The 24,925-nt window shown below is 40.7% G+C and overlaps 2 protein-coding genes across 3 annotated transcripts in view; one reads left to right on the forward strand and one right to left on the reverse strand.

The window, feature by feature from the left end:
- Window positions 1-372: 372 nt before the first annotated feature.
- NPAT (nuclear protein, coactivator of histone transcription) lies at window positions 373-23,257 on the reverse strand. Of its 2 annotated transcripts, none has more exons than XM_066313016.1 (18): window positions 23,126-23,257; window positions 19,958-20,076; window positions 18,331-18,391; window positions 16,800-16,872; window positions 16,285-16,328; window positions 15,334-15,564; window positions 14,738-14,822; window positions 13,625-13,757; window positions 13,043-13,134; window positions 12,872-12,959; window positions 11,067-11,163; window positions 10,509-10,640; window positions 8,055-9,749; window positions 6,668-6,783; window positions 6,466-6,574; window positions 5,600-5,657; window positions 2,394-3,555; window positions 373-1,663 (listed from the first exon to the last, which is right to left on the reverse strand). In XM_066313016.1, the coding sequence occupies exons 1-18, from the start codon at window positions 23,160-23,162 to the stop codon at window positions 1,586-1,588; spliced, it is 4,410 nt and encodes a 1,469-aa protein (XP_066169113.1). In that variant the 5' UTR covers window positions 23,163-23,257; the 3' UTR covers window positions 373-1,585. The 2 variants fall into 2 exon arrangements, with proteins under 2 accessions (XP_066169113.1, XP_066169112.1); XM_066313015.1 differs by having other exon boundaries at window positions 10,509-10,643.
- Window positions 23,258-23,303: 46 nt separating this feature from the next.
- Window positions 23,304-24,925, forward strand: part of ATM (ATM serine/threonine kinase) — a 57,728-nt gene continuing 56,106 nt past the window's right edge. The window contains exon 1 of the mRNA XM_066313018.1: window positions 23,304-23,407. The gene's annotated coding sequence lies outside the window, so the exon portion shown is untranslated. The remainder of the gene's footprint in view (window positions 23,408-24,925) is intronic.

Here is a 24,925-nt window from a genome sequence, read left to right on the forward strand (position 1 = left end):
TCCTAAAAATGATTTGCTGTATTGACAGCAGCTTGGTGCTGATGATACTTTTTTCCTATGCAAGTGAATGGGTATTTCACAGCTTCTGAGTGCCCAAGCTGAAACATTATGGTGGGTAGTGGATGCCCCAGGCAAGAGTTACATTCGGTCTCAAACAGCAAATTAATTTTAAATATCACCATCAGTATTAAGCATAAAATGCTTAAGACAATTTTGTGCTTGCCTGCCCTAGTCCCTCTGACAATTGTTATTAGAACTCAGTGTTTAATACTGAACTCCTTGTCTTCAAAAACAACTGACCAACAGGACTTCTCTGTTCAGGACCTGCAATACTGCTTAGTGGATTTAAAAACATCAAGCAAGACACACAACTTTTTACTAAAACAAAAATATTTATTCAAGCTGTAAATGCTATGCAGTATTTAGTTATTGGATGGGTTTAATATAAACATCTACTGCATAATCTTGGTTCCTTAGGAATCCTTGTATTCTACCTGAAACATTGCCCTGTTGCTGTACAGATCTCTCACAAGAAAACTTGTAATTTTTTTTTTAAGACATCAACAATTTGAGAACAAAAGAAGAAATACAAGTAGAGAAGATTCTTAGTTTTGGAGCAAGGTGTGCTCACTCAGCAAAATGTAGGCTGAGCCCCTCCTGCACCCCTTTTGGAGAGTTTGTGTAATAGCTATCACAACCTCTTTGTTAAACAGAAAAATCAGATGCAAATTTTTCCATATCTGGCTGAAAATTTAAGTTAGATAGTAGAACTCAGCAGTAAAAATGAAAGGTGAGGGAATTGACTTTTGTATTAGAACACACAGTAATTCTTGTTTAGATGTTGCTTCACTTGAAGTATTCATATTGAGGCATGACTCCACACAAAAGTACATTGCTTGAAAACAGCTTTTGCATTTGAATGGCTTCCCTATGTAGCAAATACTGTAAACAGAGAAGGCCTCTCCAAATTAAAGTTCTTGTATGAACCACTGGCTGGGAAAAGCTTCACCAGAACACTTTCTGAGGTTTTACTGGCCCAAAGTTTAGCTATTTGTATTTTTGTTATTTCATTCAAAGCCTTACAACACGGGTTTGACAGTCACAAAACGAGAGAGGCTGAGCACAAGCCAGTTAGAGCTGAATATTTCAGTCCCTTTCAGATTCAACAGAACAACGAGAAGTGGCCAAGGCAGCTGCCTCATGTCAGAGTGGTGAGTGACAGACACCACCTTTTCACAGACCGGCTGAGCGCTTCCGAGGGTAAGTAGAGAAAGCAGCAGAACACAGACAACGTGGTCTAACAGGAAATGTACAATCTTTCTTACATTTCATTTATACAAATTTACAGTTTTGCAATTTAAATGGCTCTATAATTATGCAAGTGCTTTTTCAAAAATAAACATATACCAACTCAATGATATTTACACTTTTCTACCTGCTTCAGAAACAGCATGACTTTGCTATAAAGTGAAACTTCAGTGCACTCAAAGTGCAACTTGCCCTTTAGAGTTAACTTCTCTTCCCACACAAAACCTCAGCACTACTCCACTGAGCTTCAGATGGCCCCACTTCAACTTCTTTTTGTTCATTCATCATAATGCAAAGACAACAAGAACTTGTCCACATCCATTCCTGCTGGAAAAGAATTTGGAAGCTTCTTTTTCTGTAGGAGAGGAAAGCAACAATTGTGTTAAATACAAAGAACCTGGGGGAACTGAAGAGCCTGCAAGCATTCCTTTCTTCCTCATCCTTCCATCCACCTTGTAGCTGTTCCTGCACAAATCTGCCCCAGAACTCAGACACTGCCAGGTGCCCCCTCTCTGTGGAACGGAGCATTTTCCAGTCCTGGTGTTTCAGGAGCATGCTAGAACTAACTATGGGAATTATAAAGTTATGCTCCTTTTTGGTTATTTACATTTATTTACATCCAAAGACACCTTTTTGTGTCTCGCACCTTGGCTATTTGCCCTTAAATCCTTCAGTCAAAGGCACAGTGCTGCACACTACAGAGACTGGGAGTATCACTAAACAAGGATGCAAGAACAGCCTGAATTCTAGTAAGGCCTACATTGAGTTTGCCTTAATTCCTACATTCCACCTAGAAACTGAGAATTTAGAAACTCATTCATGTTTTAGGAGCCATAATGTAATTGTCATTGGTGCCTATTTACAGTTAGTAGGAGTTACTCGTGTGTATCTGAAGACTAAAGCAATCTTAGGAAAGCTTAGTTAAGGGTATGCTCAAGGGACAAAGTTGGAAACACTGGTTAATCTAAATAGGATGTCAGGGATCGGCACTGGCATCCCTGAACCATTCCATTAAAATAGCATACACCAAGATACATAACACATATTTAGAATTTTAATTGAAAGAAGTAGATGTTTGTACTTGCCTTGATTTTCTTTTTTTTTGATGGTGTTGGAGAGCTCTGAAGGTCTTTTCTATTGGCAGAACGAGAATTTCTCTCCCCCTCATTTAAGTCCTCCAGTTTCCTTTTCTTTACGGTGCTCCTCAAAGCCCTGAACTGCTGGGTGTTGTCCTTGAGGGGGGTGGCGGTGCTGGTCCTGGCGATGGCGGCCCGCGACAGGATCATGAGCGTGTGCGCGGCCATGCTGACGCTGTTCTCGCTGCCCGTCTCGCTGGCCGGGCTGCAGGCGGGCAGGTCGGGCGTGGCGGGCGGCACCATGACGCGCGGCGTGGCGCTGTCCTCGCTGAAGCGCCGGCAGGTCGGGGTGCGGACGCTGTCCGTGGTGTCATCCGCGTGCCGGTCCCCGACTCCCGACGGCGTCCGCGGTACTGGCAGTTCTCCGTTTTCAGCTGTCCTGCCAGCGGGGCTCTGCCACTGAATGTCCTGCAGCATCTCCACACACTGCTTACTGAACGGGCTGGACAGGCCGAGGCCTTGGCTGGAAGCTTTAGCGGGTTCTCGCTTTGGCTCCTTGGAGGACAAAGGAACAGACGCAGATGATTTGCCATTGCCAGCCCCACTCGACAGTGACCCCTGCTTCTTATTCAGCTCTTGTACCGAAGGCACCGTCTTCTCACTCCATGAGGCCACGCTTTGCTGGCCGTTGGAGAGTTTGGCAGTGTCCTGGTTCTTCTGCTTTTCATCACTATCCCTTCGTAACTCGTTTTCTTTGTTTGCTGTCGTCTTGTGGAAGGGATCTGATGAAAGCCCTGCAGCTGCCGCCTTCCGCTCGGGCTGTGGCTCCTTTGCAGATGTGCTTCTGTTGCTACTGACTTCTGGCCTACACAGAATTCTGGGCAATGTTTTTTCTTTGTCTCTCTTTGGTACCTGTGCCTTAACAGAGGAGGATGCTGAGTCCACAGCAAATAAAGGGTTTTCATTTCTTTCCTTCTGGGAAGAGCTCTTAGTAGCCTGAATTTGGTTGTTTCCTCCTGGAACGGGTAGGAGGTTATCAAAACGAAGCACTCTCCTGTGACTCTCACTCTGTCTTGGATTTGAGCTTGTGCTCTCTGCTGGTGCAACAGGTAAGTTCTCTTCCACTTTCCTTCCTGGTTCTGCATTGGTAAGCTTGTCCCCATTTCCAGCCCTGAAAACAAGATGAAAACATTTCATTGACATGTTTATTCTTACTAGGCAACTTAATTTCAGCTGGCTGGAAGTCCCCACCCATCCCTCAAAAAAGCTCTCTCCATCCCAAATACAAGTATTTCATCAACAGGTAAAGACCAAGAAAAAGGAATGACAACTGCAGAAAGCTCAGAAGAGACTTCTTGGCAAAAAGGTATGAAACAGTCTGTACACTGAACAATCACGCAGACTGAGGCTCTTCAGCCTGGAAAGAGAGATCACTGAGGGGAAATGCAACAGAGCTCTGTGAAGAAAGCCCTCAAAAAGGAAACTGTCTGCTGTACCTTCCAGTAGAAAAACTTAGGGCATCAAATAACACTGGTATTAAGTTCAAAACACAACAAGGAAGTCTGGATAATGCATGTAACTAAACCTAGGAACTTTTTTACCTTGGGATATTTGTGGATGTTGGTAGTTTACTTCAAAGAGAAACTGAGTGCATTCATGACAGGACAGTCCATCCCAGAGTCCTGCTTATGGCTCTGGAAGTCCTTGGAGCTGAAATTCCTAAGAGGCTGCCAGAATAGTCTGGACATAATCACTTGTGTGCCTTGTACTCTTCCCTTTGCACTTGCTGTTCAAAGATACTGAGATACTGAGCAAGACAAAAAGCTTCCAGTGGGCATCTGAACAACAACATCCAAACTCCCTGGGGTGTGGTCTCCACCTGAAAACCAACCCCATTCACGTGAAAAAACCATCACTACGCTGTGGAAAGAAGAATTCTTCTGCTCTGTCAGCTCAGACCACTGTTGTGTCTGTGCCCTTTGCCTGGCTTATGTCGCATTTCCAAGAGAAGCGTCAGCATTATTCATCTATGCCTGTAAGACCCTCTCCCTGCAGATAAGCCTCTGTGATTCCTCAGAGGAAAAGTAAAGCGGTTGGGGTGGTAACCTGGGTACCTTTGAAATGGTAGAAAAGTTGTGAGTGGTAGCAGTTCGTTTTATTTCCATTAAGTTTGAGATGAAACAGAAGGTAGAAAACAGAAGTAAGAAATAACAGCTCTTTGTAGCGGAGATTTTGCTCTCTTTGCAATGCAAACCATGCATCTCAGAGATTGATTAAAGTTAACAGAAAGCTGAATTATTGAAGTGGTATTATCCAAGATCTTGCTTCTGTGTTTTTTAAAAAATCAGTACCTTTTGCATGCATGTATTTGGTATAACTTGATATATGGCTGGGATTTTTAAATAAGTTGACTTTAGTGTTTCTCTTTTACCTCCACTTTTCCAGCATTTTAAGTGAGTTCTAAATAGGTAATTTTTGTTAAGTATGTGCTACTTTTACAATAAAAGATCATTTCACTTCTAACACTTAAATTGAACTACTGATCTCCTCCTACACTCTTTTGCTTGTTATAACATTCTTTTCTTTCAGAAGTCCATTAATGGTATGGAGATGCAGCCTTGCTTCCTTCTCTCATTTGCCCAACAGAAAACTAGTACCTAACCCAATTAGAAATTAAGTTATGTTCATCAATATAAAGTTAGCATGCTGTTGTCCTCACCATCTTTGCATTCAGTTATCACTTTTTAAATGACTAAGCAGAGTTCTAATCCACACAGCTGAAACAACAGATGCAGAACCCAATCTAATAAACTACTGGATTTGTGTCAGAGAATGGTAAAGGCAATGAGAGTACACTACAAAACCACTCATCTGAAAAGAAAAAACAAAGGTTTCAGTCATTTAAATATCCCAGTACATGTAACAGAGAATTCTCCTAGCTTAGACTCCGCTCTAACCTTTTTTGTTTGACAGTTGAGACAGGAGAAAATAAAGACAAAGCCATACAAAATTAACACAGGAACAGTGACAAGACAATTCTAGCACAGGCTGCGCCACTCCCAGCACACATCTGTATCAATACTCCTAGCAGACAGGTAGGAGGAAAGGGGGTACTTATGCCACTACTAAAAAACAGCCCCTCTCCTCAGCAACACTGGATGAAGAAATTCATGACAGGAGAAAGAAAGCAAGTTTCAATACCTAGCACTACTGACCTCTGTGTTCGAGGATTGGCATGGTTCAAAGGCTCAGAGACATTTGGTACCAATTTTCCTGAAACAACAGATAAAGTATTAATGAATGACAGGTAAGTAACTTCACAGTACAATGACATTTCACCTGACAAAGAACCAATAAAGAAAAACCCAGCAACAAACTGCAGTATTTTGTAACTTTAAACTTTACTAATTATCAGACTAGCAAAGAACAAAGAAGAAGCTTGCTGTCTACACATAGATAATACACAGTTCTGGCAAGACAAAACAAACTATCCTATTATTTTTCTTTACCCCTTTCCAACACTGAGAAATGAACATAACTCTAGTCTTGTTAAAATTAACTATATAAAGAAGCAAGGTCTCAATGAAAAGAATATACAGAAGCCTACTGCCCTGAAAGGGCAAAAGGAAAACAGTAGAGTGCATTTTTTATAAAAACATGCAACTCTTCTAATATATATATTTCCTTAATAAATTTTTAGAACTCCTGACTCTTCTAATATTTTCATTACTATATGTCTTGGTTCCAATGGCAGCAGTAAACTACTTAACACCAACAAGATGAAAAAATAACCAGAAACATAAAAAAAAGTAAACTTATTAAACTTCACGAGAGCCTTGAAACATTACATTTTGGAAAATAAGCTTGATGCCAAAACTGGAATTGTGTTATATGCTGGAAGTTCTTTGTAAACTAAGCAAACAAGAGTCACTAACCGTAGGTACAGATCTCTCTCAATACAGCCCAGCAGTTGCCAAGAATAGAAGCAGAGATATTTAGAAAACTTTTTTTACTTGTAACTGATTTGTCCTTAAAACTCTCTGCTTTTCTTCTGCCCCTCTCAAGAACACAAGGCAGGTACCTGTATTAGTCTTGTTTCTTGCTCCAGGAATCTTCTGTGATTTGGGAGGGATGGGAAGCTTTGGGACACTTCCATTGCACACTGGATTAGCCACAGGCATGTGAAGAACCTTGAAAGAATCAAAATACTCTCTTACAATTTACCCAAGCACTTCTTACCACTGCAGCTTTAATTTTGAAAATCTTTATTTGTGATGTACTACCTGGCAGGCAGGTGCTGAGAACGTATTTCCGTTCTGTCCCACTACGGAGAGAGGGATCATTCCCACCATTCCTTGCAAAACTGGCTGCACTGGAGATGCAATTATAATGGCAGAACCTAAAAAATACCAAACTGTTAAGATTGTAAAGAAACTAAAAATACTTCAGTAAAAAGAAAAGCTTCAAGACAGGTTTTCTTAAAATTATGTGTGGTCAAAACCTGTGGCAAGAAAAGCCCTGGATTTTTAGCAAAATTTTACTGTCTTTGCTATAGTTCACTACTAGAAAACAGGGTAAGCGCCAGTTTTACTTTTAGTTTATAAGGAATTATTTAGTTAAAGTCTGTTTTCCTTTGCAAAAGGTAGCTCAAAATAAAGCTTGAAATGTGACAAACCTATCTTAACATTTAAACTTTAAATTAAAGTGATTCATAAAACCCAGTAAAAGTTACATTAAATATCTTATTTAGCTGCCATCTATATAGGAATTACAAAATATGGAAACTATCCTAGCACATTAATTCAAAATGGAAGAATATTTTCAAAAGGGAAAGAAAACTGTTCCTCTCTCTATGAAAAAAACATTGAAGGAACAGTTGCATAAAGGGATCCTAATTACAGAAAAGCTGGTACCCTAAGACCTTGCATGTACTAGTCTCTGATTGCACTGGCCTCTGACCTCACTGAAATAACTACACACAGAAATTCAAGGGTAACTGCAAAAAGTTCTTAGTTTTTGAAAGAAATCTAAATGTAGTGATTATGGCTGGTTTATAGTAATTTTTTTCATTTTAAAAAGCACTCAAAATTTTTATTACTGTAGTAATAAAAAGGCTTGTACCAGTTTTTAAATCATGGGAAGAAATAATGCTATACTTTCATATTTACTAAAATGTACTTCTCATACAGACTAGGTTTTAAAAAATGAAACAAAACCAAGGAAGTGATTTGGGAAGGACTAGATACAGATACCCAGTAATCTACACCAAATATGGATACCTATAACCCAAAGCATTCCATTTATAACAGAAATCCTATAAAAATAAAAACCTGTTTTATTTAGCCAAAATAATGGAATGCTTTCTAGTGTAAACCAAAATATGATTCCTACATCTAGTGCTGCAAAAATTACAGAATTTAAGCTTCTGAAATATAAGGCTTTTTTTTTTTTTTTTTATCAAAGCAGCCTGATCAATGGCTTCTGATAGTTTTATTTCATTTCTACTAGCAACTAATACACTAAAAAAAAAAGGAACTCCTGGAAAGTTTCAAGCAGTGGACAGTGCAGTTTAAAAATTGTTTACTTTGAATGCACTTAGGGGAACATAAAAAATAACAAACCCACTGTATAAACACCACATTTCCAGTAATTTTCTAATAATGAGATTACCCTGTGGGAAGTTTGGGGAGACAGTCTGGTTTGCTGGAAATGTATTGCTGGATCTGGGAGGAGTTCGCAACTGTTGTACACCTGGACCTTGGGAAGCCAGTGGCATAGAACTGCCAGGCAATACAACCACATTTGATGGTGTTACAGCTGCACCCAAGGTTGCTGGATCAGTCATACAGGTGGCTATGTAAAGGTTGCTTGAATTCCCAAAAGCTGTGCTTGTGGCTGGCATCAACTGTATAAATCCCCCTTCGCTGGAAAGATGAGTTGAACCTGCAACTGAAAAGCCAGTGCAGTCTTCATTCTGAGTGTTAACCGAGGTGACCACAGGATCCTTAGGTCTAAGCACAAGAAGATTCTGCTCTGTCAGAGCTGAATCCACATTTTTTTCTGTGTCTTCTGAAGTCAGACATTTGGGCAGGCCTGTAGTTTTGGTTGGGGATTTGGCTGGAGATGACAATATGATAGTAGGCAAATTTTCTCCTGTAATGCTGGAAACAGCATTGTTTAACTCCGCGTCTGACGTAATAAATGGATCATCACTAATGATGATCTTGAGGGACATTATATTAGAAGGATCAACGTCCATTGGTTGACTACTAGAAGATACACTGCTTATACTTTTGGCCTCAATACCTGACTCATCTGTTGAGGATGCAGTTTCAGGGAGAGGAGAATGGCATATTTCAGAGGTAGTAAGATTGTTTTCAGTGGATACTACAGAAATATCTGTACATGCATTATCACCAGAAGAGAAATATAAGTTATCAGTGTCTACTTTTGTAGAAGATGAAGGTTCTTGCATCTCCCCTTGTGTACCCTCTGTGTTTGACAGTCCTGAAGGGAGATTAAAATCTTTCTTACAAGGCTTATCAAGTGTATGCTGATCCTTTGAGTAAGTTTTGTTAGAAGTATCAACAACTTCAAGCTGCAACTCCGTTTTATCAAGATCCGTGATGTCCACGGCAGATCCTGCAGCACAATCTGCCTGTGTGCTCTGGTCCTGATGGTTAGAGGGGTGGCTGGAGTTCTCCTGTGACACACCAGGTAAGGCAGCTGGATCACTGGTTACAGTCTCTTCTTTTCCTGTATCTGCTGATGGGCTAGAAATGGATGAGTTGTTTTTTCTCAGCAGTGCACTGTGGCCAGGGCTCCCATCAGAAGGGTCTCCAGGAAGTCTTTTTTCAGACAGTGATGTATCTGGTGATAATGGACATTTACTTCCAGAATCAGTTTTGTTTTCACCAGCTATAGTATCCTCTGACACCGAAATCAAAGGAATCTGTGGAGTACCAGAATGACCATATTCTAAATTAGGACTACTTTGAGAACTATGACTTGGTGGGCCATTTTCAATTTCCATAGCACTCTCACTCTCAGATACTAATGTAGACGACTCTTTTGTAACGTAAGTGTCTGCACAGTGCTCATTACATTTGCTACCAGAACTCGGTCTCTTGTTAGGTTCAGTCAAACCAGACACTGAGTCAAAGGCAATTTCAAGCTCTCTAATGTGTTCAGGGGTAATGGCTGGAAGTACTTCAGTCTGCTTCCCTGCTCTACAGTTTTCAGGCAGCTGTTCACTGGCTGGATTTTTCTTAGCCATATCATCATCATTAATGCTGGTCTTCAAGCCACATGACGTTTCTCCTAACTGAAAGCCTTTACAGGATAATGGCTCTCTCAAATTATCACCTGTAAAAGATAGAATAAACCAGTTCCATAATTATTAGAACAGACAGTCCTTTCAGAGTGTTTTAGAAATAATTTATCAGCTCAATGGAAAACTGCTTCACATGAAACTAAGTGGGAATGTTACTCATCCTTACGTTCTAGTTGAGCATACATATATATATAAAACATACATACACAAGATAATCTGGAAAATCAGTTTGTACATTACTAATAAGTACAAATGTAACATGTAAATAACTCAGGTCACTACCTCAGATTTCCAGAAGCACAAAAACCATTTCATGATAAAAACCTCTTGGCTGTACTTCTCATATACTTTCACTAAATACCTGCTACTCACGGACTATTGTTAAGAATGGTTAAGACAGACTAATATCCCCCTTGTCCATAGTATGACTCTTTTTGTGTATTGATGAACAGATACTTCACAGAATAGAGATAAAAGATTAATATGGTTAGATGTAAAATATTCTCTTTATGTGTTCCAGAATGGATACTGCAAAGCATCCATTTATTGACAGTCTGTTTGCATTAAGGAGCTTATTAAAGTGCAACTTTCAGGTACATTGATGGGACTACTGTTAAATCTAACAGATTGCAACTTTGTAACAGACCAGGTATATCTGTATGTTCATGCAATGTAAACGTCCACATGGATATTGCCAGTGGAAAAAAAAATCTGAAATGTACAAATTGTCTGAAAATATTTTCATAATGAAAAGTTAACAGAGAAATCTTAGAGAAAAAACAAAAACCTACATCTGTTAGTTTCTTCTGTTCCTAAAGAACTTCCAAATGTTTCCAGGCTATCCTCACCCACCAGGATTTCGTTTTCTACTCCATTCCGACCAGAAATACCAGCAGGTAAGTTCTTGTTTACCTTGCTCTTTCCTACTTTCAAAATAAAGCATGAAGAATGGTTAAATATGTCATTTTCCAAATATATATGTTATCACTACCTTTTAAACGAATCGCAGTGTAAAGATCTCCTTATGGTTATTGTGAGGATACCCCTGAAAATTTTACAACAGGAAAAAAGTATAAACTATCACCCTTCAGACATGGAGAGTCTAAAATAACAGCAACAAAACAACCACTGAGCCAGCACAAACCCAGAGTATCAGCCACAGAGAAATGCTGTACTTTATAGCTGTGTATAAACATATCTAAAAATCTAATTCTGTATTAAGGCAGATCAATGCCATTTCTCTTGCAAGGGGCCTGCTGAATTCCTTTGCTTGGTCAAGCAATGCTTGGGAAAGCTCATCATTCAGGATGCTTTACAGTAACAGTGCAACTGAATACAATGTAGCCTACCATAATCAAAACAGTCAAACAGAGCCTGGAAAGCTGGATCTGATTCTGTCTGTTCCAGAATGTCCTGGATAGCCTCTTCTGACATATGAATTTCACCCTGAGAAAAGACATGATACACACAACTGTGAGACAGTTACTTCCAGAACTTAAAAGGAAAAACAGACAAAAATTGTTTTCTTTTCAGATCTCTGCTCAGCACAGAAACAAAGACTAATGCTGCGTACATTTCTGCCACAAATATAATGGCTGTTGAAAAATCTTAGGGACTGAAGTTTAAGAAATAAGGTTTCTCCAATACTCAAATGTGTCTGTCCGACATTGCTCCCACCATTGTCTGCATAATGGCCAGCACTAACAAAAAAGGAGGACTAAATCTCAAGCTACACTGGAAGCTTATGCACATGGTATGGATACTGTGAGCCCATACTAGCAAACCACTGGTAAAAAAAGCCCCAAATTAATCCTAATTTCTTAGGTTTGAATATATATCTAGAAGCCAACACTAAGGAAATGGAAGTTTTATTTCATAATATTTCATCACATATTCTATAATATAGCCTCCAATAACTTCTGTGTGAAAGGCATTTGGAAAGCATAGCTACATGGGATGGTGCTCTAAAGTTCCTGATTCAAGCTGACTTGTTCTGTAGCAGCCCAGGAATAAAATGAGCAGCCACTAAGTACCCAAGTGATTAAATACAAAGTTTCTCCTGCCTTTCTGGACAGCCTCTAAGCACTCTCTAACCTTTGATAGGGTGGTTTAAAGGGTGGATATTCCATGCCATATTCTTGATTTTGTCTCAGCAACTCCAACCAAACCAAGAAGCTGCTTTATTTCTGCTTAGAAGAATGTAATACAGCTTTTTAGCTCTGTATTTTTCACAACAGTTGACCTAAAATCACCATGCAACAGAAGAAGAGCATTTATAAACCAGACACCTCTATTTCATGAACAGAGAACTGCCTCTACTCTCCTGTCTTTTTCACGAGGGCTGTAAAGATTGCCATTTCCCTCATTAAAAGTCCTTTTTAATTCTGTGATTGTCCACTTGAGGCTTATGGAACAATGAAGGAAGAACACTGTATTTAGTTTGGAGAAGCAGAATGCACATCACTTCCAAAAGCAAGAAAATACTAAATTTGGAGAAAAAGCATCATTATTATTTAGGCTCCAAAAATAATTTCTCTTTCCACACGGAATAATCCACGCTTATCTTGGAGCAAATCACAAAAATCAGATCAGATTAAGTGTATTTGGAGACGGCAAGATATTTTAAATTCTTTTTTCTTCTCTAAGGCTATTGATTAGATCCCCAGTGAGAAGCTGGTATCCAATTACTGGTACAAAAGACTGAGTGAGAAGCAGGCAGCTGATGCCTGGAACAGAGTTCTTAAATCCAGTCTGAGTGTGAGCTAATTACTGCCAGAAGCAACCCCACTCCCTTAGCTGCGACCCTGCTGCATGCTTATGCTGCCTTGGACAGGCACTGGGAATGAATTCAGAATGCTAAACTGGCACAAAATGAGCTCCCGCAGAACAGCAGTGTCCTGTCAGCTCAGCTCCTTGAACCTGCCCAGCACCACACAAGGCCAGAGTTTACACCTCTGCAAGGGAAGCTGAGAAGGCGCCCCTGCAGAGGGGACCATCAGGGAGGCTCAGCTGTGCTGGCAAATAGAAACAAAAAGAACGGACAGGAAGAGGAGAGAATATCCTCAGATGTCAGAGGTTCAGCACAGTTCCCACTAATGATCCTTCTCACATGCCTGGTCTTAAAAACAATGTGAACAGGGCAATATACACCTACCTGAAGTCCAAGGATTTCATCAATTGAAGTCTCCTGTTCTGTGGGACCACTGTCTGTCTGTTTAGGGGCCTGAGCAACACTGCCATCACTGCAACACATACATCATTAGTTCAAAACTCAAAAATATATCAAATAAGAATACACGGGAAGTTTAGAGGTTCATTTTATTACCTCCCCAGGATTTTGTTAATGTTTTCAGCGAGCTTCTCCTGAAGAGATTTGTTGCTCAAGATTTTTTCTCTGGCATTTTCAATAACCAGTTGCTGGAAAACAGAAGTGGTCAGGTTTCTATTTTTAACATCACTAGAAAAGGAACGTGAATTTCTGACTGACTGGTAAAAAATAATATTAAAAAATCAATTCAAAGAGAGAAGACTTGTTAACAAAGAGTCACCTGTGACTGCATTATACTGCTATGAAAATCAACACAAAACATTCCTGTACTTCTACTCTCCTAAAAGTACAGCAGTGCTTATTGTGCCTTCTGGTTTCCCTTCTCCAAAGAATTACTGTGTTCTGACAGCCTACAGGTATTTTAGCAAAGCAAATAAACCAAGAAAAACAAAACTTTGCATAGCCATGTCAACCTTATGAATTTAGTACACAAAAGAGCTAGTTCAAATACAAACCAATACATTTATCTTCTAAAGGAAATTTCTGTGAAAACCAAGATGAACAACATGTTAAAGACTAGTTCTCCTGAATTTGAATTTGTTTCTTAAATGTAAATACCCTCTGTAGGCATATACTCACTGGGAAGTTACCATCAATTAATTCTTCTAGGGGCTCAGTTTCTTTTTCTATTACTGCTTCTTCAGAGTCTTGAGAACTTCTAGTTGCTGGAAGAGGTCCAGATGTTGCAATACTTTTCCTCTTCTGAGATTCACTGAAACATTCCAGGAAATTTATGATGTAGTTAATGAGAAAATTGCAAACAGCAGACCTAATGGTGAGTAAATCATGTGCTTCTCTTCCTTCTTAGCAAACAGAAGATCTTAATCACTAGAAAATTAACTATGTACTGAAAATGCAGTAAAAGCTGGTACCTGTTCTATTCTCTCTTATGCATCTATTGTGTCTGCCTTTACAGAAGTTATAAAGTTAGAGATTGTAGGTAAACAGCCCAATGGCAAACTGGCAAAATTCCATGTCCACTATTCAGCATTTACTGCCCCTCTACTCCACATTATCCTAACTGGTGGTAGCAGTTAATGGATCCTAATTAACTGAAACTCAAAATCAGATTTGGGCATTACCACTGAAAATAAAGACTTCTCAAGGAGCACTTATTTTCAAAGAAGAAAACAAACATTAGGTTCTGTAAGAATTTAGATGATAAATAGGAAATGTTCTGTTTTTACAGGAGACAGTGTTCTGTGACAGGCTCTTCTGAAAACATCTATCAGCAGTGGCACTAAAATTACTTACAGTAAAAAAAAACAAGATAACTTTTAGTGAAAATATTCATATTTCTCTGACAAAATTTTCTTAATTCAATAGTTTTGCGAAGTTAAATGCACATTTTTATCAACATTAGGAATTTTCATAATTGAAAAGGACATTTTGAAAGGAATACCAAGTCTCAGCTCCAAGATTATTTGCCTATGTCTAATACTGAAGTAAAGACAGAATGCACACAAAGAAGTATGAGTAGCCTCCTATCAGTTCACTGTTAGGCTCTTTGACTTCCTTTGTGGAACATCAAACACTGCCCCCCCCCCCCCCCCCCCCCCCCCCGCCCCAGCAGATTTACATTTGAAACCCTCCATCACTGAAGAAAATTTACACTAAAGGTTAGAACACTGTATAATTTCTCAACAATTAAACAAAAAACCCACCCCAAACCAAACCCACATCCCTGTTTACCTTTTCCGCCTTCCCGGAGAAAGCAAGTTTGAATGAAGCCTTCGTTCCTGTGATGTTGGAACTTGAATGTGTATGAGACCTCCTGCTTTAGAGAGGGAAACAAACAGAAAAAAGAAGTCACAAAGCCAACACCTTTTCCAGTGACACTGTTAAGGCACTATGAGATCTACACATTATTTACTATGTTCCAATCTATTTCTGGAAAGTCGTACAATGTAATTTGGTACTAGCATGGAAACAAGGACCATTCCTATTAAACACATCCTGAAATAGACATCCACTTAATGTAGATCGTCCCTGTCTGATAGAACAAGTCATCTGGGTGACGGTGAGAGCACAAAACAGAATAACCACAAATTAATGCACTTCTGATCTCTGAACTCACATTGGCAAGCAAGTATGCAAGAGCCATCTCTCTTTTGGGCACTTTTTTTCTTTTAATCACCTGAACCAGCCCAGAGAGCTGGGGAACAAAGCAAGAATTTTCTGGAACTTTTTGGTGGAAGATGATTGGCCCTGAGTTTAGAAAACAGATTCTATCGATAGCCATGGATTTTTCACAGAAAAAAAAAAAGTTTAAAAATTTTTCCACTTACCATTGATCTTGTTTTCTTGAGCTTGTGACTGGTTCACATGCAGTGTATTCAGTCTTGTCTGTGGCATGCTTTGATTTATTGTTGTTCTGTGAATTACTTGAGGAGGTACAAGACAAGAGGAATTCTGTGTCCCTGACTGATGGGCTACTGACAACAGTCCTGAGTTTGCAGGAGCTGACTGCTGAAGCATTCTCTGCCTTTTCATTTCTACAATTCCACTTCTTGTACGTACTGGAAACAAAGACGAGATGAAAAGACGTGATAAAGGAATTTTAAAAGATTGCTGATATTCACACAAAATCTGTTTAAAAAAATTTAAACAACCCAATTTAAACACCACCCAATCCAGTGACTCTCAAATCTGAGAACAATTACTATCTATATTCCACACTCTCTTTTCTTATACAGTAAAAATGCTACCGAGAAAAACTTATTTTTAAGTAAACCAGTTGTCCTTTGTTAAGAGTTCATTTTCCGCTTTTGTAATGAAAGAAACACCTCTAGGTGCCACAAGTATGTTTTTGTATTTTGGTTGGATATACGTTTGTACGCATATCAAATGCTACAGGACGATAATATGTTTTTATGTTCCCTTTCTACAGAAATCCAACTGCATTATAATGAGACTGTATATGTTTTTAGTTCATCTATGAACCACAAATTAAGTCAGCAGTTTCAAGAGTGAAACAGCAGTTTGTAAACCTTCTAACCATGTAAACTTCCAAAAAGTTTTCTTCAGCAGAGAAAATGCTGTAATAGAGAATTTTAGCCCCTTGCAAAAAGCTCAGTTTTTCTTATTTTCCTTTCCTGATCATTACAGTAATCCACAGACCACTGAAGACAACAGACATGCATTACCTTCTGGTGCCTGCAGAAGGCCCCTAATTGTGCCAAAGCAGACAATTTTAACATAAAACCTACTGATCCCATGGAATTGACTCAGTTACTTACTCCTCTGATTAGATGAAAATCTGAAATCTGAGTTCTGCATGCTCCTAAAAAAATAAAGCAAGTGACATGAATTAATAGAGCATAATGAAAGCACTCAACTACTCAGTGTGACATCAAATGGTTAATGTCAGTCTGGTCCTAACCAAACATTCCTTCAGAAAAATCCCTTGATTGTGACTTTTATTCTTTCCAACAATGGTCACAGATGCTTCAAGTGAAGCTTACTGTTTCATTTTTCATCAAGTAACCACAAAAGTATCAGATTCTAAATGAGTCATAATGTATTGTTTTATGACAGGAAGGCCACATGCTCACACTAATGCCCTCCTTAGCTGCCAGCCCCACCTTAAAATCTTCAAATGTCTGCTCAACTATCAACTCTCACATACCCATCTTTTTCACTGTCTCTCAGAGGAAACAGAGAAGTATTCTCATACAATGATATTAGGAGTTGGTCAACACAGGGACACTCTTACACTGAAATATTACTTTTCCTGGTTTCAAAACTACATTACCTGATCTGAGAAAGTGTATAGTCTAATTTTTTCCATAGAGATGACATCATTGCTGGAACTTCATTTGTTGTTTCTAAAATGAACCATAAAAAGAAATTGATGCCCAAAAGTTATATATGCTGAGAAAGAAGTAAAATCACAAGCAAAATAATTATTATGGAGTGTTTCAGACATCATCTAACTTCAGGTGTCTGGTTGCCTTCTTAATATTCTATTAATTAGAGAGCCCTAACTGCTAATTTAAGGAATTATGATTGATATGGATACAGTTCTGGTTTAGAAGCCTTGATGAAACTGAATTAATGACTATAATTCTTGGTGTAACTTGCACATGGTGTTGATTCCTCAGCAAACATATGCTAGTCTAACCCACGCTAACCCCCCAGCTCACTTCTGGAAATGGTATTCATATTCCCAAGTCACTTTTGTGCCTTTGCAAATTATAACCTGGCAGACAGGCCTTGAAAAATAATAGTTTATTTTATGATATTACTCAAACAGGTAAAAACCTTTGGTCTTTTTGAAGCACAGAACATTAAAAGTGTGCTAGAAAAGGTAAGTAACAGTTCAATTTCCTAAGTTTTACAAGATTTTAAGTACAAAGCATTTTATAGGAAGTACTTCTGTGTCTTAGTTACCATTTCTGTCAAACCTAATGTGAAAGGAAAAAAAGTTCAAAAATGTTCCATACATGATTTTTAAAACCAAGCACCACTAAAATATGAACATACAACAGATGTCAAAAACCTGTAAGATTTGGCAACATTCAGAAGCTTGATAACTGCTTTCAAAACCAGCAAATGCTGTAACTCTATCTTACAGTATTCATACAAAATATTAAGTAGTTCTGAAACTATTTTAGTTAAGTCTTAAAAACAAGACAAGAAGTATTTCCTGCCATAGGACTCCTCCTGACTATTCCATGGAATCATAGAATACCTTAGGTTGGAACGGATCTGTAAGGATCACGGAACTTAACTCTCTGCTCCTCACTGGGCTACCTAACTCTAAACCATGTGATTAAAAGACTCTCCTTGTGATTAAAAGACTCTCCTTGAGCTCTGACAGGGCTCAGTGCCATGACCACTTCTCTGGGAGCCTCTTCCAGTGCCTGAAGTGAAGAACCCTCTCCTAAGGTCCAGTGTGAACTTCCCCTGACACAGCATTCCATTTTCTCACATTCTGCTGCTGGTCACCAGCGAGATAAGCACCCCCACTGACAGTATAAACAATAAACAGTATAATTTTTGCAAGCATAAAACCATACATTTTGCACATTTTATTGTTTCTCTTTGCTTTTGAGATATAAAAATGCTCACACTTTAAGTGAAAATATATGCTGGCATATGCAAACTAAGATAATCAATTACCCTTCATCACTAAAAGTAGTGGCTGTTGGCTGTGTAATACGGTAGCCTTCAAATTGTAGCCTAAATGGGGGATTACTCTAAGACCATACACCTCTTCCTCAAGGAGTTCACAACAGATAAATAAAAAAAAAAGCAAAAAACACCTCATTCTGAAGGCTTACCTTTTGTTTTCATGGCTACGTATTCATTCAGAATAGTCGTCAAGTTCTTTCCACACAGCGACTGGAAAAAAACCCCAACAGATCTTAGAAACTTCACTAAGAAGATTTACTTCACCTGCTGTGCCACTTCAGATTTAAGGGGTTCCTTAGCAGTCTACACCATGCTGACCCTCAGCACAAGGGACTGTCCTTGGCAGAGAGCAATCAATGGAACAAAATCCTATTAATGCCCAAAATGTGAAGTATTCTATCCCAAGGCACAGCACTGGTAGTTAGAGCTGTCTGACCTTCACTCACCTTTTTTATGACGGAATAAACCCATGAAAATTAGATGATGAACAGCTGTAACACACTAATGAGCATGTATCATGCTGCAAAACAACATACACTAAGATGCAAACATGAAGGAACCTCTCTCTGAAGCAAAATTTTGAACAGTCACACAGAATTAACCTTCTTATCATGTTGACTTGTCCTGCTATTTTAGGTGACACAAAAAAAATTAAGATTTAAAAGTTACCACTATCATCTGCTGTACCTTCCTGTCTTGTTTACTAGTGGCAACTCTACATGACAAACACAGCCCTTTATTGCAAATATTCTAGCTGCAGTAAGAATTTTGTCTTAGATACCACGATATCACTTTTATTTGAATAAGAAAATCGTTTATACTGAGAAAAAATTAGTATTATTAAAAAGCTTTATTAATCTGGATTATTGATTTACATTTGGTCTTTGTAATTTTTGCTGGCCATAGCTTGGTTCTCAACTCCTTACCACCAAAGAACAGATGACTAAACACTTGTAAATAAAATAAATTCAACGGTTTGTTTTGAATAGGTGCATCAAGAAGGAGCACCTTGGATCTCAGAAAAGATTTCTGCAAATTTTGATTACTGTGCACAAAATCCCAGACCATTAAATTAACTAATATACTAGAAGAATGACACAGAACAGAAAGAGGACTAAACACTAGAAGTTTGATACACAGCAACACTGAAACCCTGTAATTTGTGCAGTATAGTAAAAATTCCATTTTATATATATTTTTAAAAATGCAAACTATCTAATAATGCTCTAGCTCTACACACATATCTACAGATGTGGCTACACAGTATTTGTGCACACTCAAAATTCCACCTTTCACCCAGAACAATGCAGATGACACTGAACAGAGAGGAGGCTGAACACAGTTTTTGTCAATAAAATTTGGTAGACTTAGATAAATCTGAGGTGCCCTAAATATTTATAATATACCTGAAATGGAACATTATTGGCTGCCATGTCTAGAATAAGAAAGTGATCTTCAGTAATTTACAAAAGCAGCCCTGAAATCCATAAAACCTTTACAACACCCTCCTGTAAATCAGCCTCAAAGCTGTAAGGCAGACTAAGCATAATATGCTGAAACCAATTTGCATACTTCATGCTTGAATGTTTCTTAGTAAGATTAAATACTAGAAACCAAATAACTGCTAATATCACAGGATGAAAAAACAAGAAACAAATCCAATATCAAACATTTTAAGCAGCATTTGAGAATTAATTGTTACACTGAGAATTCTTCAATATTGTTTTCCATGGATGCAAGACAATGTAGCTTTCTGCTTTGGAAATACAAACTCACCAGCAAGCAGGCTGGAATAAAACCATCTTCTGTACAGTGCTCTGCATATTCTTTCAAATCTGAGCTTTCCAGAATAAACTGATGGCAGGTAGCTTGAAGATTTTCCTGTTGCAAATAGCCTGCAACAAATCAGATGGAAAATGTTGCTATTTCATCCACTACTTCTGTTCAATAGGTATCAAAGCTGCCTGCAGTGTTGGAATAATCAGATAAAAATTCCTATGCAAGAAAATGAAAGTGACTTTATTTTGACAAAACACATGTTCCTACCAGATATTTAATAGATTCCTCCCAGATTCAGAAAAACAAAAAAATATAGATTGAAATTACACTGTATTTACAAAGTATTCAAGACTGGAAGTGAGGCATTATGACCATATCTTGGTGTATCTTTAGTACACACAAGAAAATAAAAGTTCATGGCTCAGAAATCTGACAAACAAACCCTTCACCCTATTTGATACTTCAGTGGAAATCTATGATACTTTGTTAATAAAATGCATTGCTATGTAAGAGTAATTCTCCACACATTGTACTCTTTCAAAATACATAAAACCTGTAGAGCTGCTGCAACAGTGGATAAGTTTTATTAAAAAGATCGGCATTGTACAAAAATTAATAATGGAAAAAGGTTTTTATCCCCCTCACTTACAGTAATTTTCATTTAGGACAGATGTACTAGACGCAAATTGTGCTCTCTACACCCTAAGACTCAGTAGTTACCATCACAGAAAATGTACTGGCAAAGTTTTCTTTTCCAAAATTCCATTTCTCATCAAATATGTTCTGCTTTAATCAAACTTTTTTACCCTGCTTTAATTTTCAAACACTTTAAACATTAAAAGATAGAAACAGACCAATCTGAATGAAGGATTCCAAAACAACAACAAAAAAATTTTCTTCTTTCTTGCTCTTAGCAGAGCTTAGCATGGAATGTTTAAAAGATAAGAAAAAATGCGTGCCTGATTATACAGTGCAGACTAAACACACATTATCTACTTCAATGGACCCACAAAATGGTCCACCTCTGCTCATAAATGCCTGCAGAAACATGTGCCCTTGAAGTTCAAATGAAAACAAGTATATTTGAGCAGATCTGAGTATAGCTGAGGAAAATCGTATTTCCAACATCCAAGCCCTTGTTCATGTCTTCAACAAGTAGGCAAACTTGAAAGTTAAACACAGCCTGGGAATAACCACTGTGACTTTAATCACAGTGTATGAGCAGGCCTATCTGACAGAAAACATTAGCAGTGCCTGTGCAAAGGAATATCCTCTTTAATTTTTCAAATACATTTTCCTAGAAAAATCTCAAGCCACAAGTGGCTGAAAGTATATTTGTGGTAAACACAATGATATCTCACTGTTGTCCAGGCTGGAAGATGGGGTATTAGGCTCAGTGGAGCTCTGATCTGTGCTGGTGTGACTGCTCTTAAAATCAAACTTTCCTGAACACTGACTCAAAAAGTTGCAGCTTTACTTTCTTGAACCTACTACTGCAGTATCACAAAGGATGACTGAATGCTTGCATACAGACACATTTTACATACACCAGTTTCCTGGTGATAAAATATTCCAAAGGCTAAAAATGCCTGTGCACGTTACCCAAAGTTCTTTTGCACACATTGCATAATGACATACGAGTATGTGGTCCCTAAGGTTGCCAAAATCAAAGGCACAAAACGCGATGTATGTTTCGAATATATGGAAATTATTCAGTATTTTGTTCTACCTTCAGAAATGGCTAACTCTTAATACACATTCACTTTATCAATTAGGAAAAGATAAACGTTCTTATGCATTTTTCTGTGTGTGAGCTCAGCTTATCGTTTTAGTTTTGGTTCTTCAACAAATATTAATCAAGCTTCACAGCACAGAAAGATTTTTTGGTGGGGGAGGGGCGGGGCTTGGGGAGAAAGATGAAGAGCTGCACTGGGAAGTCTGTTTACCCACTGAAATTCAGAGATGCCTCACAGAGGAGGAATCTCTATCAGAGAACAGAAATGGTTACAAAGAACATCCTCTTCTACAACCTCAGGCTGCTCACAGGTTTTCCAGCCATGATGCATACTCCATGCCACAACAGACACAAGAGAGGATGGATCACTCTCAGTGCAGAGGGTGTTGCCAAGATAGTGTACTATGTCTGCATGTCTCTGGTAAGCACACAAGACAAGCATTCTACCTGGAAACTTGTAACTTCACCAGTCTTATTTGGAAGAGTGCAATGAGAGATCTCACCTGTATGATTTCAACTCTTCTTTTACAGTCCATGGGGTTTCTAAGAATCCTGTTACTTCACAGTAATAACAAATTTGCATCTCTTACTAGCCTTTTTTCTCAAGACAGTAGGAAGTAACATTGCAGGTAGTAAGAAGGGATTCAGTTTTAATGGCTTTGGATTTAAAACACCGTGAACAACTGAAAACTGAATCTCACAGGGCAGGCTGCCAGGAAATCTTGGCAACCTGTGCCAACAGGTACTTACGTGTGGGACTGAAATATGTGGGTCATATTAGTGCTTACCATCGATTTGCTCTCACCTTTGGCAGGATCCAAATAATCCAAAGCATAAAGTCATTTCAAAAATTCACTGTCTGCTGCCAATGTCCTGAACACACTCACGCTGTGCTTTCCACCGACTGTGATCACGCCTGAACTTTCAGTGCACACTCAAAGGTAAGCGAAACACGGCCGGAAAAGAACCCTCTGACCCTTAACGCAGCCTTCCCTGGGATTTCGGGTCCCCCTTGAACTCCTCCTGTAACCAGAACTGTTTAAGCCCCGCTCAGCAGCTCTCAGCCTGCAGGTGGGCACCGGAGACCACCACGTTTCCTTGCAGTCGTGAAGAAGCCGAGTGGAAGGCACGGCCGGGGAGCGGCCTGGTCCCTCAGGACCCCAATCCCTCAGGAGCGAGCGGCGCTCGCCCCCCGGCAGAGGCCGGGCCGGAGGGCGGCGGGGGCCAGCCCAGGGGCTGCCCGGCATGAGCCCCGGCACTGACAATCCCAGCCTGGGGAAACCAAGAGACGCTGCCGAGGGTCGAGGGCGAAGCCGGCTCTGTGTCCCGCCGCGCCTCGGGCGGCTGACAATGCCCGGCAGAGCCCTCCCAGCGCGGCCGCTGCTCCGCGCCTCACCCGTGCATCCCTCCGTCCCTCCCGGCTCACTCACCCAGCACCAGCCGGGCCACGTCGGACGGCAGCAGCATGGCCCGAGGCGGAGCGGGGCACGGGCGGGCGCAGCTCCCCGAGCGCAGCCGGCCGCCCCGCCACCCAGGCGAAGGCGCGGAAACTCCGCCAGCCAGCGCCGCGCCCGGCCCCTTCCGCCGGAACCCGCCGCGGCCGCTCATCCGCTTCCAGGTCCGCCCGCGGCCGCCGCTTCCTCGCGTGAGCCCCGCTCCGCTCCGCTCCTCTCCGCGCCGCCGGGAGCGGGGCTGCCTGCGGCCCGGCCGAGGTGAGGGGCCGGGCCCGGGCGGGGCGGCCGCGGCCCCGCTGCGGGTGCTGAGGGGCGGCTCGCGGCCTGCGGGCGCGGGGGACGGCGGCCCGGGGCTGTCTCTTGGGGCCGGGGCCGCCTCTCGGGGCCGGGGCCGCCTCTCGGGGCCGGGGCCGCCGCTCGGGGCCGGGGCCGCCGCTCGGGGCCGGGGCCGCCTCTCGGGGCCGGGGCTGCCGGGGGCCGGGGCCGCCTCTCGGGGCCGGGGCCGCCTCTCGGGGCCGGGGCCGCCGCTCGGGGCCGGGGCCGCCGCTCGGGGCCGGGGCCGCCGCTCGGGGCCGGGGCCGCCGCTCGGGGCCGGGGCCGCCGCTCGGGGCCGGGGCTGCCTGTGCCGGGGCATCCCGCAGCGCCTCAGCCAGCTCCCCTCTCCGCCGTGCGTGGTATTCCGTGCGCCTGGCTTCCTGGCTGTAATTCATGGGGCGGGTGAAGGTGGCCGTCGTGTGGTAGTTGGAAAACTCTGTAATCGGTCAGAGAAGTAGTACGTGGATTCATTCTTGGGAATTTTTCATTGCTGCTGTTACGGGTGTGGAAGTACCAATGAGCGGGCTGCCTTCTTGAATGCCTAGGCCCTACTGCAGACGACCCCTGCTGCTACAGTTTTCCATCAAGCACTTCAGAAGCCACTGGTGTTTGAAAGGTTTCTTTCTGCTCGTTTCCAGCACAAGCAGCGAGCCTCCTGGGTTTTGGTTTTGTGGGTTTTTGTTTGGTTGGGGTTTTTTGGGGTTTTTTTTTTGTTCCAGTACCCAACCACCAGAGGGCCAGAGAGTGGTTGAGCATTGGCACAGGCTCCCCGGGAGGAGCTCGCAGGGTGCAAGAGCTGTTTGGACAACACTTTCAGGCATATGGTGTGATTCTTGTGTCCTGTACAGGGCCAGGAATTGGACTTTGGGGATCCTTATGTGTCACTTCCAAGTCAGGACATTCCATTTTTCTAGAAGTTAGTAAAGGGGGACTTAATTTAAATAAGTGCAGTTGTACGGTATAGGCTGCCTTTGCATGAAAATGTTTTGTTTCTCATACGCACCTATCAGTCACCAAATCACTGATCATACCTAGTCCCAGCCTGATCTTGATTGAAGCCAAAGGAAATAAATGCAGTCTAAGACAGTAGATATTTAGAGCTCTACTTATTTGAGTGACCATTTTTATACTCTCCTGTAAGCACTCAAGATGCAGTGCTGTGCATTGTGAAAGCCTGTTCTCCCTTGCTTATTACGGCAGCAGCATATATTTGGGATTACTTCCAACTTGTGTAATCTATCTTCTAAACGGGGTTTCTCTTGGGCCTGCTTTAAGGGTGTAAAAGTAAAAGTATGGAAGTTAAATAGAATGTCATGGTTGTGAATGTCATGGTTGCAGCATCGTAATTTTTTGTTGTGCAAGGTCTAGCTAATCCCAATATTTGTCAAAGAAGAAGAGGTGTAATTTTAAGCGATCACAGAAAGGAAAAGTTGTTTTTTCACATGACTGATATTTAATAAT

Source organism: Sylvia atricapilla, chromosome 2 (genome assembly GCF_009819655.1).
Source record: "Sylvia atricapilla isolate bSylAtr1 chromosome 2, bSylAtr1.pri, whole genome shotgun sequence".
NCBI lineage: Eukaryota > Metazoa > Chordata > Aves > Passeriformes > Sylviidae > Sylvia > Sylvia atricapilla.

Excerpts from the sequence above, each read along its gene's own strand:
- NPAT (XM_066313015.1), bottom strand. The coding sequence starts at position 23,162 with ATGCTGCTGCCGTCCGACGTGGCCCGGCTGGTGCTGG. Across the intron at positions 16,329-16,799 it reads TATACACTTTCTCAGATCAG|GAGCATGCAGAACTCAGATT; the intron begins GTAATGTAGTTT and ends TTATTTTTTTAG. Across the intron at positions 5,658-6,465 it reads AAGAAACAAGACTAATACAG|GAAAATTGGTACCAAATGTC; the intron begins GTACCTGCCTTG and ends CTGTTGTTTCAG.